The sequence below is a fragment of the Anarhichas minor genome, unplaced genomic scaffold (assembly GCF_050575085.1).
Source record: "Anarhichas minor isolate MPS153535 unplaced genomic scaffold, ASM5057508v1 ptg000069l, whole genome shotgun sequence".
Taxonomy (NCBI): Eukaryota; Metazoa; Chordata; class Actinopteri; order Perciformes; family Anarhichadidae; genus Anarhichas; species Anarhichas minor.
The window spans coordinates 1-17,058 of record NW_027466515.1 but is presented as its reverse complement, the minus strand read 5'-3'; the positions used below and the strand labels follow the sequence as shown (position 1 = coordinate 17,058).

The 17,058-nt window shown below is 42.5% G+C and overlaps 1 protein-coding gene across 1 annotated transcript in view; it reads left to right on the top strand.

Annotated features, from left to right (window-relative positions):
* The window catches only part of LOC142934555 (attractin-like protein 1), a gene marked incomplete at its 3' end in the record, with an annotated part of 46,255 nt that extends 29,369 nt beyond the window's left edge, over nt 1-16,886 (top strand). Inside the window, exons 3-10 of the mRNA XM_076078952.1 lie at nt 672-785; nt 1,775-1,903; nt 5,763-5,971; nt 8,021-8,195; nt 9,130-9,217; nt 12,027-12,273; nt 14,981-15,164; nt 16,732-16,886. Coding sequence (XP_075935067.1) covers nt 672-785; nt 1,775-1,903; nt 5,763-5,971; nt 8,021-8,195; nt 9,130-9,217; nt 12,027-12,273; nt 14,981-15,164; nt 16,732-16,886 — 1,301 coding nt within the window. The remainder of the gene's footprint in view (nt 1-671; nt 786-1,774; nt 1,904-5,762; nt 5,972-8,020; nt 8,196-9,129; nt 9,218-12,026; nt 12,274-14,980; nt 15,165-16,731) is intronic.
* Between the last annotated feature and the right edge of the window lie 172 nt (nt 16,887-17,058).

Below are 17,058 nucleotides of genomic sequence, written 5' to 3'. Positions count from 1 at the left end.
CTTTATAGGCCTTTGTTCAAACTATTAGGTACGCCTATATACTGTATAGACACAAATTAAAGGGACGTTTAAATATTATATTTATATATTTTAAACTATCGACATAACATTTACTGAGCACATGCATGTGTCCAAGAGGATACATCCTTGCAGCATTCCCTCTTGTGCGTCCCTTTCCACTTTCAGTTCCACGTCCAGAATAGCAAAATATCTGCATATTGCTTGTTTGAACACTTATTATATTTACATGGACATTAATATCCCGGTTTTGAGAATACCGAGGCAGGTACAATAAACACTTTTAGCATATACAGGTGTCCCAAAACTGGAACAAGAGCTTATTTCAGAGTTCTGAAACCATCCATTATCTTTTTTTAAAGATGGCGATTTATTGGAGGGGGTTATGAAACCAGAATATACACCAAAAAAAGAGCATAATTGGGATAATAGTGCACATGGAAACACACCTTTTGCAGCATCTCGGAGACTTGTGTTAAGAAACCACGATGACTTCATCATAGCAAAAATGCTTTTTCTGAGGCACTGTGTGTCAATTTGTGATCACAGGCGAGCATGAAATGAAGCATATAGGTAATCTTTATTCATCAAATGTATTTTTTATCGTACCCATCTGTACTGTGTTCTGTCTCCTCTCGCTCCCTGCCTCCCAGTCCTAATGCAGTACTCAGGCTGCGCTTCAATCACTTCGCCACAGAGTGCAGCTGGGACCACATGTACGTCTATGATGGAGACTCCATTTACGGCCCTTTGATTGCTGTCTTCAGGTGAGCGCTCGCCATTCTGAGTAGGAGGAAGCTGTGAGAGGGGAGGGGGGGGGGGGGGGGGGGATATGGAAATAGCTCAGGTAGCCTTTGGCACAGCTTCAATAACTCCGACAATTTTCCCTTATGCAGTCAAATGACTCCACATTTAGGCAAACAAAGGGCCTCATAATTACCATTGTACCACAATGCAGCAATAATAGAAAGAAAATACTGCAATTACTCACATCAGCCCTGAAAACCACTTGTTTCTGGAGCTTTATTGCATATATTCAATTTTTTTCCCCCCTAAAGGACAATCTACAAGCATGTGGGTGGTGCTCTTTCATTCGACAAGAATTCATTAAAAAACAGCAATGCCACAATAATTTAACAACCTCCCGCTTTCTACGCTGCTCAATTGAAGCTTATCTCCTGTTGAGAGTTCAGTTGCTTCCAGGATATGAAGGAGCTAATTTGACCTATTCCAACCAAGGAAAGATTATCTGGCATTTGAATATACAAAGCCTAGGCTTGCGTAGCATAATTAACAACAATAACTAAGCTTACATTGTTTATTATAGATGGGTACATACTTATGTTGGGGAAAGAAGGCTATGGGCGCCGCAGGGAGGAGGCTTTGAGTCGGATTCATTTTGGACGAGTGCATTCGCGGTGCATTGCATTTATTAAAAGAGACAAGCGGAGCACAAAACAAAACCACCAACCCCCAACTGTAAAACCTCATCAAACAGATAAAAACTAAATATGACTGCACTGCAATGGTGTTTTACTTTAATGCTAATCACTGTCATAGTTTTAGTGGGGCCTGCAATTGCTCAAATGGAATCTTTTTTTTTTATCTTATAGCTATCCAGTGGTGCTTTTAGATCAGAGTGCATAAAATAAAGCAGCATTTCAAAATGCTTTTAACATTATTACTTCTTTTTTTGGGGGGATTAGGGTTACTGTCTATCTTTCGTAGTCTCATTCTCTTTCTGTCTCTTTCTCAGTGGTCTAGTAGTACCAGAGACGAGGGGCAATGAGACGGTCCCGGAGGTAGTGACGACGTCCGGCTACGCACTGCTCCACTTCTTCAGCGACGCTGCCTACAACCTGACCGGCTTCAGCATCGCCTACTCGTACGTCCAGACGTCAAACGCCTTTCACTCTTTTAATCATCTCTCTTCCCCCTTCTGAGTCTGATATTTGAATGTCTGACAAACCCATTGTACACTACATGCCCCGCACCAATCAGCAGGCAAAGTTAGCAACTGGCTAACTGGTGATGAAAGTGGATCAACTAGCATCTAAAGAGCCAGGAATTGGTGGAGACCACAAAAAGAGTGTGAATTTTGAACATATAACTAACTATTCATCAAATGAATGACACTGTAGCTACATGTCTGGATGTGTAAGTGGGCAGCTGTTTGGTAATACCATAGCGAATTATTAGCTTGCTGTGGAGGGGACAAAAATGTCATGTAGCTTTCTGTACATAGTGCATAAATTGTTCCTGAGTTACTTAAAGAACATTATCGTCTTCAGCTGATATGCAATGTTGCTAGTTATAAAAAATTAAACAAAAAAAACACTTGAAAGATTCATGTATGTCGTCCTTTAGATCTCTGAAACGTCACATTAGCATCAGCTAAAGACTAGCTCATATGAGGTTGTCACTTAGCTAGTTCATTTGCAACGCTAGCTAGTCACTCCTACAGCTACAGCTTGCTAATTGACCCTTTTTCACAGCCGACATATTGTCAGCTCATTGCAGGAAAAGCGCAGGTGTAATTAATAACGCTAATGACGGTTGGTAGCTTGTTGTGAGTGCTGGCTCACTTGCATGGGGGTCGTTCGTATGTTCCCAGGGTCCTTGTAAGAGATTAGTAAGGGCTATCTTCATCAGAGGGGGATAGACGCTTAGGTTTCAAGTTCCTCAGTAGGCTATAAATTAATGGATGAAGGATATTGTGAATTTGCTTTGCACAAAGAGCATAACAGAATATCAAGAGATCGTCAACAACCATAGATGACGGCAAATAATACAACATAAAACATGAGCATCGTAAAAAAACAATAATTTGGAAAATCGATAAAGGACATCAGTTGCAAGTAGAAGTGCAGAGTTCATACCATGTGTTTGAAGCTTGTTAAGCAGCTGGATGCGGGGCCTCTTTCAGCCTTCGCCCTGAAGATAAACGTATATATTCAGGTCGTACAAGATGTAGTGGATCTGCTATGATCCTGTGAGCTAAATTAATTCAATAAGCTGTAGATGGCTAATTTCATTACATACATTTAACACTTGACCTGTCGAAAAAAAGCAATGCTGGAAACATAAAACTCTTTGATAGGTCTCCTTAATCAGTCCAATTAAGAGGATATTGAACTGGGGAACCTCCGACCCGAGAATGAATAACTGGGACACTTAATGGAACCGAGTCATCGCTAATGAAATTTGTTTCACCTGTTGCTGCTAAAATGAATCAAAATGTCTGCTGTTAAAAAGGTCCGTTGTACCGGCTGTCTGAAGGTATGCAATGGTTTTATCCTGTTAAGTTAATGATAGTGTGTCCGTGCATCCTTTCATATGACTTTTGCTAAAAAAAATCCCTCATTAGTATGAGGCAGAAGCAGTGCTTTTATTATACTTAAAGCAACTAAAGGTGCTTTTGAGGAAAGATGGTGTTACATTTAGTAAATGACCCTCTTCATAGTAAAAAAAACGACCCAAATAAAAAATGGTTTCAACTCGAGCTGCTTCATGCAGTCATCCAGCTGCTATCTAAGCGCAGTTAGCCAAAGCCAAAGCTAACATTAATGTCTCTACAGTTGGTACATCAAAAAATGTGAACGCACATTAAGACGGTTTGCTCCAAAATGTTAACGTACCTTTGGGTTGTTTTAAGCTGTTCGGACAATAAACGACCGCTGGTGTTGAACTGGTGAGCACAGTCTTTGTTGTACTGCTTTTGTTTCCCGACCTTACTCAAAGGTCACTTGTACAGAACAGTACAGTACAGTACTGTGCATCTGTATATACGCCATGTCACCACATCTTACCCACAGACACAAACCAGGCTGCTTTGTGCCAGTAGTGATGGGCCATGATGGAAAATGTAATATGGGTATCTAAGGCTAGGGTGGGTTGGCTGGTTGGTTGGTTGGCACACAGCTAATGGAACATTAGGATGTTTTCTTTCTTTATCCCTCACTCAGCATATCTACCGAAGCAGAGAAGGAAGTCGCTGTCCTTCTGTGTGTGTTGTTATCCAACTTCTCTCCTTGCTCTGTTAGCTGGCCCGGCTGTTGCTGTAGTTCGCACTGTTCGTGCCGTTAGCACCGTTAGCTGCCGGCTTGCCATCACCATGTTGAGAGCCGTCGAGAGGCAATCTACATGCTCCCAATCTCAGATCCTGCATCTCATTATTTTCAGTGGTTTTTATTCCCACTGATGAATTAAATGTTTTGTAACTTTAGCATCTTAACATTGTGCCAACCAAAGCCAACGTGATGGGGTTGGTTGGCACAAATGACTTTAATCCCCTCATTTTAGAAAAAACATGTGTCTACATTAATAAAACATATATTGGTAGCTGAGACCTAAACCTCTCATTCGCTGCTGGTTTGAATATTCTGTCAGAAATTATACCTGAGAAATATGGCAGAGAGTGAAAAGTGTGCCAACCAACCCCGGTCTCCCCTACACATGGGAGGAGTGAGCACAGGTTACTGCACAGTCCACAGCCTCGAGGCTCTCAGCACACACACACACACACACACACACACTCTGAGGATAAGTGTTGTCATGCCGACCCGCTTGTCACAGCAGCAAAGCTTTTTGTGTAAATGAAAAGATGATTTTCTACCTCTGGTCCTTGACTCCTACTGTCACTCTATCTCTTTCAGAATCAATATTTATCTGATATTGCAGAGAAATAGCGTGTAATGTTTGGCAAATCAGTTTGGTCATTATGTCCCATTTCATTTTTTCCCCTGTTATTATAGGTCCTAGTTTGGGGAACATGTAATGATCCCTCATTTTCAGTCTCCTTTGTGTCATTTTCTTTATGTCCTTCTAGCTGAAGCATCTCTCGTTTTTTCCCTTTTGAATTATATCGGTCTTGCTCCATCTCTCTTATTGGCTCTTTGTATCATTACATTTAATTGGCAGACACTTTTGTCCAGAGCCACTTACAATAAGTGCATTCAGACTCGATAGGAACAAGAGGTACAAATCGGAAAAGCACCCCTCTCAAACAAACAGCTGAGTTTAGTGCTGCAGTACATCTGCTTTCTTGTGTTCTGATGTTAATATTGTATCATGGATCCAATGGGTCACTATTTTAACCATTGTTATGTTAAAGTACTTTTGTGTCATGAAGCCGGTTGACTCTCAAACTAATCTAACTGCAGGTTAAACTGGCCACATGGTATAAGTGCAATAATACACCATGAGGTGTCTTGACATGGGGAATTCCTCGGAGTTCATTCTTTTTGAATATCAAGACTGTTGATATTCTGTAAAAGTCCAACATCCACTCTCCTTTTAGCTCTGCTTTGGTCTCCTTCAACTCCTGACTCTATCCTGAATCTATCTGACTCTTTAGCAGCTTATATGTTCCACTTTCTTTAACAGCTGTGTCTGTCTGCGTTTTGGTGCTGTGCAGGTAGCGAGCAGTGAGTTTAAAAGAGCTCGTTTTCTGAAAAACAGTGAAAAGTGATGAATGAGAGTGCTGAGACTGAACCGTATACCGCGAGTACGAAAAACCAAAACTATCAGATAAAAGTGGCAAAAAGAGCTGCAGAGATGATGAGTCTTGCAGGGGCTCAGCACGAAAAACACTTTCATATTACATAGAGTTAATTTAATTCATTGTTAAAACGTCCATCTCAAAGCTTTGGGGTCATCTAAAGAAATCTGTCTCAGTCGAGAATCCTCTGTGCCCACGGTGCCGCGTATAACCTCGAAGAACTGTCCGACTGTGTCTCCTTCAGGATAAACTCCTGTCCCAACAACTGTTCGGGCCACGGCAGATGCAGCACAGCCAACTCGGTCTCGGGCCGAGTGTACTGCGAGTGCGAGGAGTACTGGAAAGGAGAGGCCTGCGACATCCCGTACTGCCGGGGCAACTGTGGCAGCCCGGGTCACGGCTACTGTGACCTGACGGGAGAGAAGCTCTGCGTCTGCAACGACAGCTGGCAAGGTGAGAGAGAGAGCCGGACGGGAAAGAGGAAGCAGCCTTTTTATCAGGGGATATTAATCAGGTATATGGATGAACTGAGAAACTCTTTGGTCTTCTTGGAGTTCAGCCAGGACGGTGAGACGTGTCTCTTTGGCCCGGAGCTAATGGGTTTTGTCAAGAGGTTTAGGAAGGAAAGAGGAGGAAGATGATGGTGAGGATTTAAGGACAGGAAAGGACATGAGATAGTGTGGTGTGTGTTCTGAACTACCTTAATTTATTACTTCATCTGTAATGTTGCTGATCCCAGGAAGCATTGATTTACTGATTTTAAGGTCAAAAACGTCGAGATGTCTGCCTTAAAACTGGCCTACATTTGGTTAAAAACTCAAATGTTTACATATGGTTATGTATGACAGTATTCAATGACTATATTTCATCATGTAGTGAGGACCTGTTTCACATTGCTGTTTAAACAGCGGCTCTGTGTAACCAACATGTCTTAAAACATTTACATGTCCACCTAAATGAGTCGGGTTTTATGATGTTTGTACATGTGATTTAAGCATCAAATGACCAAATCAATGCGTACCTGGACTTACTGTGCAACATTTTATTAAATTCCATTATGTCATTGTTGCACCTCGATATAATTATTCTGCAATCAGTACAAATGAGGTCAATGCCGGTGTTTATTTGTTCTGAAAACAAATACCACAGTCCTCATGATGCCTGTGATGAAGAGGATCTTTTCACTTTTGTTCATTATTCAGTGAGAAAATGGAAACAGAGATGGGAGATTAAAAAAAAGCACAACGGCAGCTGTTTTCCTCTTTATGCTCAACATAATGTTGCCTGATTCAGTATTGTTTTGTGTCGTAAAACAAAAGATTTTATGGGAAATCCATTACCTGGCTTGATTATTTTAGTTGTTTACGTTTCATTTGTGAACACTTTGCTGGTGCTCAGCAGCACGCAGAGCACCTTCATGATACATCGGGTCTCTGACTGGAAACTTTACACTGTTGTGTGCTTGTTTTTTACTTGTATATCTTGCAAATCTGAAAAGGAACGGCCATATCTCTATAATGCAACAGATTCCAGGCTTGTACAGATGAATGTTTGTTTTCTACATGAAGAATCTTCTGTTTGTTTTCATATTTTTCCAAAGCATCACTTTAGAGACTCAATGCCAAACGCACAAATTGGTATTTTATTATTTTTAAGTCATTAACACAACACAACAACATTCAAATACAAATCGTCCTGTGCCTGGTTTACCTCACAGACTGTCTTGTTTCTACTCTCAAAATAATTCACAACCAGTTTTATCCTTTATTAGTATTATTATTAGTAGTAGTAGTATTGTTGTTATTGTTTGTATTATCATATAACCACATTATGGTCCAGTGAAGTCAGATCAGATGATGACGTGCTGCCCCCTTCTGGAGAAATAGTGTTAACACAAGTTCACTGAGAGTCTTTTGGTCTGTCTTGTCTGCAGACATGTTAGTAAATCACTGAATGAAAACATGGAATAGTGCCTGAACTGTGACACTTTAAGGGATCTGTCCCTTTATCCCGACAACCATATTGTTTTGTGTCTTTTGTATCATTAATGTACGGCATATATCGTTCTAGCACAAAGTCTGCAGGCGTGTTTTAGAGTTATGAATTTACACTTGTGCTCGTAAATGTCGTGAGTGACGAGTCTCGTAAAAGAAGCTGAGAGTGAAGACGTCAGTGAGACAGAGAGATGTGTGTGTGTGTGTGTGTGTGTGTCTGTGGGGGTAATGAGTCAGGTGGGGACAGTCACACAGCCTCAGAGCCCCAGAGCAGCCGTCCAATACACAAACAGTGGGGGTGATAAAGGGGATGGTCGCCATAGCAACTGCCTTTTCACAGCAAAAATACATATATGTTTTTGTGCTAATGAAAAGAGCATGTTCTGTCTTTCTCCTCCACCCCCCTCATCCCACTGTCCACAGAAAGAAACGTCTATTTAAATGCAGTTTAAATAGACTGTGGGTTTTAACCCTGTGTGTGTGTCCCTCCTCCCTCTCTTTGACTCAGGTCCAGACTGCTCTCTGTCCGTTCCCTCCACTGAGGCCTTCTGGGTGCTGCCGAGCGTCAAACCGTCAGCTCAGTCTCTGGGCCGGGCGTCCCATCGGGCCCTGGTGCACTCTGGGCTGATGTGGGTGGTGGGAGGATACTCTTTCAACTACTCCAACTACCACATGGTCCTCAAGTAAGCAGCAGCAGCAGCAAGCAGCATCAGCAGTTTGACTCAGCAGCCGTCTGTCTGTCCGTCCTGTAAAACAGATCTCAGGGAGACAAAACATGCCTTTAATGTTCTGCTGAGTCACTATATCTTATCGAAAACATCTTTTAAACTTAACTCAACCTGACTGATCCGTCTTTGAATAATAGGCTTTAAAAAATCCGCTGGATGCCGCTGTGTCTTTAAATAGTTTACCTTTTCATTTCGCCTCCTTACAGGAAGTTGGCAACTAAAGATTCTCTCCAGACATGAGGGGAAACTCTGTTAGGTCTGATTTTTAGAAGAAAGCAATGTTTTTTCTCGAAATATTATAATTTGTGAGGTTTTTCTAAAGAGAGTTATGTAACATGATACAACAAAAAAAGTATAATAAGGTCAAATACTTTCCTAAAAACATGCTCTAGCGCTTCATTTGTCATTTTGTGGTGAAGGTTGTAAATCTACGCTAATGTAATTCCTGCAGCGATCTAAAATAGCCGACAGATGCTTCTCCAAGCTGACACTTTGGCACGTGAACAGGTGAAATGAATAACATTGGCAACGAGTAAGCCAGTGACGGGGCCCTGGTGTTGTGCATGCCGGCTCACTACAACAGAACCAAAGAGGTCTGTTGACTCCTCTCACTGCCACAGACACTTTGACTCTTCAGATGCAGGTGTAACTAATAATATCATCTTCAGCTCCAGATCCAGGGCCTTGGTATTGTGCATGCTGGCTTTAGCACCTGGATGGAGCGGAGCCATCGTTAATGCTATTTGTTCCACCTGTGCTTTTGTCATTTCTTTACACAGTTAAATGAAACCTCTGTCATACCACTTACAGGGACTTAAATTATACGCAAAGTGATTCACTGTTAAAGTCTTGCGCTCTGTTTTATTCTCCGATTCATTTCCGTGTACAGCTACAACCTAGAGAGCGGTACGTGGGACATGGTGGCGGTCAGCAGCGGTCCTCTCTACAGATACGGTCACTCGCTGGCTCTGCACCAGGTAATACAGCTGTGGCTGCTTCATTTCACTCAGAGAGGAAGGCAATACAGTGCTGTGCTCTTGATACACTCGTATCAGATAAAAGATGTACAACGCAGTCAGGTTTTTAATTTGCACTTCACGCCTCCACACACACACTCAGTACAATGAACACTGACTGACTCTACAGGGTAATACAATGCAACTAATGGACGTCACCATGAAACTTCCCACGTTGATTACTTAGATTAAGACAAAACATTTTGAATGTATGTTCATTATCTAATTAAATAGGTGATGTGCCTTCTTTTCCTGAACAGAAGTCTGAACATTTGATAAAGCCAGGTTCAAAATTCTTCTTTCATTTTGTTGAAATATTAGAGTCAAAGTTTTTTTTACTTTTTTGAATATCTTTTTCCATAAAGCAGAAAATACTCTCAACAGACTCTCAAAAAAAGTCAATTTTATGTCTGAAATGTAATGTTTGAATGTGCTAACGAGGCATTATCAAATGCTAACTTTTTGTGAAATTTGGAGAAATTTACACACCCAAATAAAGTAGTAAAATAAACGCCTTCATGTCAGTTTGGGATGTTTTCTTTCCAATAGTCCAAAAGAAGAAATGTTATGGAAGGAAAATGGCACAAAATCTCAGAATTGACCAGAGCATAAAATCTTAATCTGACAATTTCAGTATTTACTCTACGTTTCCACAAAAGGTTCAGTTGGAAGTTGCAATATTTGAGCTTTGGTGTGCTGTCTTCTTCTTCGATGTCTGTGGATCAAACAGAAACACCTGCACACGTTTGTACAGTTTGTATAACACTTGTAGCCATGAAGAAACTGTGAGTGGATTAAACTGCTCATCAGTTGAGTTTTACTGTTTTATCCTTGTTGATAATTAAATAATATTTTGCTGCAATTTGCTGCTCGCTTCTGTTAGTCAAAGAAAATAAGGTATTGTAAGACTTACTCATGGGACGTCATTATTTTTGACAATACATTTTTTTTTTTCCACAAATGATTTAATAACGAAAGTAATCATTGCCTCTTTGAAGCATTTACACTTATTTAGAAGACCGGCCCATTATTACCCTTACTTGTGAAGAACAGTCGTCCATGTGTCCCGTATGAATAAATCACTCTCTCAGTGCTGAGCATCACATGAAGTGTCAAATACTGGGACACATGCTTATTTTTTTTTTGGAAGAGGTAATTTGATAGTGAAGGAGGATGAAGATGAAACCTTCTCATGAAACCTCTGAGACTTGAGCGCACACAGCAGACACGCTTGTTTTACAGAGACATTCTACCCAGACCTGCAGACTCTTCACCTCTCACCCTGCAGTTTCACGCTGATATTTTAGGCGGCTTCTCGACCGTGTTGTAGATGCACGGTTGATGCACCGCAGACAGAGACGTGGTGACTTGACAGTTGCCTGGGCTGCACTGATGTGGGGTAAAGTGCACATTAGAGCATGTTAGTCTGTCATTAGAGACTTAAAGGAGCAGTCTGTAGGATTTGGCAGTGTAGAGGTTGAGGATTGCAACCTACTAAATACCGCTCCACTCACCCTTTCCAAGCGTGTCAGAGAACTACGGTGGCCTTCAGGTAACGTAAAAAAAGCAAGAGCCAGTGTTTGTTTTGTCCGTTCAGGGCTACTGTAGAAACACTCGTGTAGATATGAGGAGCTCATTTTAAGCTAACGAAAACACAACAATTGTTAGATTCAGGTGATCACTATCATATGTGTCATGTGAGAGGTGTCACTTGAGATAAAACCGTGTCAATAATTGAGCATGAGATATTAAAAGGTGCTGGTTGGTGGATTTAGTTTAATTTGGAGCCAGGCCAACAGTTTCCTCTTGTTTCCAGTCTTTGTTCTGAGAACAAAATGACAATTTGTTCATAGCGACCACACCAGCAGACGCTAATGGGGACCCCATTAACGGTAAACGATATGCTTATTGGAAGTGCTGCTTGCACGGATGAACGGTTCTCGAGAAATGCCAAGGACGCGTACACGTAAACAGAAGGAGATTCCTCGCTTTATGGTGAGACGCTGCTGCTACAGCGACATCTATTGGTGAAATGGCACCAAACACGACATGGTCACCCAGGACATTGTATCCTCAAATGTCACCCGAATGTGATCGCAATAGCACAAAGCACTCAGGTGATATTATATCTGTGTGGAACATCAATAATCAGAAAAATCTACATTTCACGGCTTGATCCAGAGAAGTTTTGTACCAAAAGTAGTGACGATTGATCAAAATGTGTAGGAGGAGTAGCAAAAAAACTGATTTGGACACAAGTACAATTGATAGATATTGATAGATTAATCTGGACCAACAGACGTATGAGCCTTATGGTTCAAAAGTTACAAGCCAAGAAGTAAAGTTTTTGCACCACATTCGACAAAGTGTGATGTAGAGCAGACGAACGCTTCTCAAGATATGCTAAGAAGAGAATCCTGAGACAAAGAATCCTCGCCTCATAGTTAAGTATGCCAATGTTGTTTTTACAGCTTATTGCACTGCACCCAAGTGGCCAAAAATCAATAATGGGTTTAAAAAAAGGACAGACAAAATGAACTGAAGCCTCATTGTGGCTTCAGGTGTACTGTAGAACCTCCTCCTCTCAAACCATAATTGTTTTTACCTCAGAGGCCAAATTCTCCATTACCATATAAATGAACAGCAGCTCTGAGGAGGTTCTTCACAAGTGGAGCTGTGGCTCTCTGGAAGCAGCGTCCACGGCTCAGACAAAACGACAGATCGTCACGTTCTCCTGAGAAGCTCATCAAGAGTCTTCTCCCTCACGTAGGACGACATCTACATGTTTGGCGGGAAGCTGGAGGCCAAATCGGCCAACCTGACGGACGAGATGTGGGTGTTCAACATCCCCCGGCGCACCTGGTCACTGCGGAAACCGGCCCCGCCTCCTCCCTACGCCCTGGAGGGACACAGCGCCCACGTGGTGGAGCTGGCCGACGGCGAGCAGGTGATGCTGATCTTCTTCGGCTACTCGCCGACCTACAGCTACATCAACAAAGTTCAAGAGTACAACATCAGTAAGTGCACCTGCTGACTCTGCTGTCATCGATTTGTGTTAATTCGATTTTTTTTCTTCTTCAGTGATTGTTTAATTGCTTTTTATTGATGGAAGTCAAACACAAAGGGAACCCGTTGACATTTCCCAGAGGCCATATTGAGTTATTTGAATACAGACTCGTTGTCATAATTGGTATTTTTTAAGGATGGATCGGGCAGAAATTGACATTCTATGTCATTCTTAGAATGTCATAGAATGTCAACACCACACGAGCTCCAGTCGTGTGATTAACCGGTTCATTCCATGCTTATCGTCATTATTTATGATGTGAACACACACTTGGCCAGAAGACATAACGAGTTGAAAATGACTGGAGAATCGCTGCTCATCGACCAGAGATCAGACGGGTGAATCTCAGATTTAAACCTCAAACAATTCTCTCCTAAAACACACACATTCAAGAAACTAAATCCTCCTCAGGCCACTGTTACAGTCAACCTTTCCTGGTTTAGAAAGTGAAGGGAATGGACTGTGAGCCAGAGCTGATCACACAACATCAGTGTTGAACTCCGTGCAGCCTGATTCCAACACCCGGTAGAAAAGCTTCCCAGAGTGGCCTCCACTCTTCTTTTGGTTTGGGAGTGACATGCTCAACCCACAGATGGGTGTCATATTTTAGTTGTTCTCATACTTATTGTGCGATTGCATGCGTTTATTGCCTCCCTGATTAGCCAGTAGATGGCGGTGTCACACAGTAAACCGACAGCCAAAATTAGAGTTGAAACAATCTGGAAAAATAAAACACATGCACGCACATGTACACACCATCCATTAGACATGCATCCCGTGTGTGCAGCTACACACACACACACACACACACACACACACACACACACACACACACACACACACAGAGCGGTCATTAAGAGGAGGTGGCACCCAGGCTGGAGCGTCTGGGAGAAGACAGTGATTAATGAATCCAATACATTCCCTCACTCTCCTGCCTCCCTGTTTGTCTCTCTCCTCTCTTTCCTCATCTCCTTTTTCTCCCTCCTTTCATCCTCCAGGCCTCCAGTGTCTGACCCCCCCTCCATCAACTCCTGATCCTCTCCCTCACCTTTTCTCCTCCTCCTCTCCCCTCATGTGTCTATCACTTTCATCTTCGCCCACCTCCACCTCTTCCCTCCTCCCTCCCTCTCTCTCTCTCTCTCTCTCTGGCGACATCGCAGCGTTAGGTCTGCACTGAGCATCATTAGGCTTCAGAGGCTAAGAGTCAGTGCAACCTGGAAATGAACAGAGGGGTGCGGAAGCAGAGTGTGACTTATGAGGTAAAGGGATTTAATGACCAATCAGAGAGGCAGGTTCACAGCAATTAGCTGCCAGAGATGAGATAAGAGTTGACCTTCTACTTTCTCCTCGTGTCTTTATTGTCGTCCCTCTTTCTTTCTATCTTTCGATATTCTCTCGTTCTCCTGTTCCTTGTCAGCGCTCCTAAATGACCTCAAACACATCTGCATTGTATTTTTTGTACTGAAATGGCTTGTTCCTTATGCCAATATAAGCTCAAATCAACAGAGATGACCAGCTGTTACAGTTTATGGTGTTTTTGTGAATTCTACAGAGAAGTTAAATTCTCTCCCCGCTTCTTCTGTGTCACAATGTGCATCGAATCATTTTTGACCCCTGGTTTCTGTGGTGAGTTGCTTTAGCAGCCATCTTTGTGATCACTTAGTTTGCATTTGGTGTACAGTTGTGTCTCTTTCTGTTTTCCTCTTTTCAGGCTGTCCGGGCTTTTCTCTTTCTCGGTTTTGTACTGACCTTTTCCGAGGAGTTTATGTTTTGGTTGCTTCACAGAATTTTATTTTAATCTATTCAGTTGATTCCAGTAAAGTTTGGTGAAAAGGTCGGCCAAGAGTCAAAGCCATCATATGACCATTTATAACAAACTTTATGTGTTTTGTGTTCATGTTTAAACAGTTCTGTCTGTTAAACACATCGTTCAGCTATCGATTGTGAGCGATCCTGCGACTTGTTTTGTGATTTACAGATGTCGCTACGCAGCAACACAATCCATTTATTAAATGAGATGGTGATTGGTGATCTCGAGTCTGACTCGTGAAAGTATTCAGAATGTTATTGGTTAAAATGATAGCTGTCATCAGCCAGTGGGTGTATTTAGATGCAGATTCTTGATGCAGATTACATTTGAAGTAAAAAAAAAAAAACTAATATGGAAGATTTTGTGCTTTCTAGTTCATTTTGTGTCTTTGTTTCTCTCTCTGCTCTTACTGCTCGAGCTCTCGGGGGTTTACCGCTCCAGATGACGGCTCGTTTTCTCAGGCTTTTTGATTTCCTCCTCTTTCTAAGGCTTTGTTTGTCATGTTGTGTCTCTTCTTTATTGGGGGCTGCTCGGGTGATGTAATCCCTGCTTGTTTTTAATAACATTTTCTATGCACCGGAATTCATCGGTATGCATCACGCTGGTCTAATAAAGGGGCACTTTCCAATTCAATAAAGTCTAATTTCCTCTCTCTTACTGTTTGGCTCAGTCTCTCCGCCTCTCTGCTCTTCTCTTCCCTCGCTCTATCTCACCTGCTGAATGAAATGTGCTTTTGTTTCTTTTTGGCACGAACGTGAAACGCCAAAACCTGCCAAAGCATCGAAACTTTTTTTTAAAGTCGTATACTTTGATCCATTGCAGTAATCGGGCCTCTCTTGTGTCTCAGGGTCGAACTCGTGGCAGCTCGTGTCCGCTGAAGGCGCCGTGGTCCAGGGAGGTTACGGCCACAGCAGCGTGTACGATGAGGCCAGCGGCTGCGTGTTTGTCCACGGGGGATACAAGGCTCTCAGCAACAACAAATACGGCCTGGTGGACCACATGTACCGCTACCACGTCCACACGAAAACATGGTGAGGGCACGGAATAATGTTGACACCTATTGACACCTGCCAAAATGCAAATTGCACTGACGTCCATCAGGACCTTATCAGGTGCCTGCATCGCTGTGTAAAAAGCCAGTCATCCATTATCTGAACCGCTTATCCTCTCTGGGGTTGCAGAGAGCCGGAACAAATCCCATGATGCACTAGGTCAGAGGCAGGGTGCATTCTGGGCAGGTCGCCAGTCTTTTCAGCGCTGACACATAGTTTGACAAATGCACGGACACCTTTTAAGTTACTGTAATACTATTTTATTTATTTTTTATACTGAAGTCAATTTGTGCATGCAGGACGATGGAAACAATTCAAACAAACGTGCAATGATAACGGTTATAATACTAGTAGTTCTGTTTTTATATTGTTATGAATTGCCACCTTACAAAGGTAGAAGGAATGGGCGCGCTTGCGTCAGAAAGAGGAGAGGAGGGTGAGAATAGACGGACCTGACAGGAGGCCTGACCTCAGGTGACCCCCGGCAGATGGATGGGTGAAAGAGGACACTCGACTCTGTCAGTCTCTCCTCTTCACTCTCTTCACAGTCACATGTGCGCTCGCACACATGCTACCTGCTGGCTCTCACTTTCCACATGGAATTTGTCCTCGGAGTCGGGTGTCACTCTTCAAATTCCCAGACCGAAGCATTAGCGGGTATTCCAGTTATTCCATACGGATACAGCTCAATGTCCGAGGGACGTGACTTGTCTCTGTATGTTTTCTTGATTAATTGAATCCTCTAGTGCTGATCTGTGAAAGGTGGCTCTGAGGTCGACGGGTTGCTTGTGTCAAAATGAGTCAAAACCTCCAGAGGTAACTATTAAAACAACTCTTGCAGCGTAACCCACGTCTCCGCTGTTAATCGAAATATCGAGAATCTTCCCTCGCGGTTTCGCCACAGTAGACCAAACTACAGTGCTCATACCTCCAAAGTCTCACTGGAAGAAGTGTATCCAGCCATTTATAGACAAAGTTACCTGAATAATGTGGACAAGAATAGTTTTGTAACGGCCCATCTTTTAACTTGTGATAGTGTTTGTTAAAACACAAACGATGAGCATCTCTGTATTTATCTGACTCAGTCTTTCCTGTGTGTTCAGCAGTGAATGGGCTCCGTGTGTTCCCTTTAGGAACTGTCAAATATCAAAGTCTCTGATGGAAAGTCAGAGTTGCTGCAGTAATTGAAGGAGCCACAAAAAGCCACCACAGTTGGTCTCCAATCTGTCACCTTTGACCTCAAAGACAGACAGGTCACACGCAGCAGACTAAGACCTCCCACAATGTCTGTGTTGAGGGTTTCTCTCTCTGTGTGTGTGTGTGTGTGTGTGCTGCTCCCATGAAAGAACAGTTGGTATGAAGGGCAGTCACCACAGGCCAGGTCACGCATCCAGACAGACGCCGTCAATAACATGGCACCATGGACACACACACACACACACACACACATACATAACTGACAAATTAACACTTTCCTAAAACGTCTCACTCTGCTGAGTTGCACTCTTTTCTCTGTGTGTTTGTTTCTACCTGTGTGTGTGTGCAGGCTGATCCTCGGGGAGAGTGGTGTGGCGCGCTACCTCCACTCTGCGGTGCTTCTGAGCGGCACAGTGCTGGTTTTCGGGGGAAACACTCACAATGACACGTCGCTGAGCAACGGAGCCAAGTGCTTTTCTGCTGACTTCCTGGCGTACGATATAGGTAAGAACAAGTACTAAAATAATAACACACGTACACGCCGGCTGGTACTACAGTATAATTTTAACAAATATTAGGCTAACAGTCTTATATATATATATATATATATATATATATATATATATATATATATATATATATATATATATATATATATATATATATATATATATAT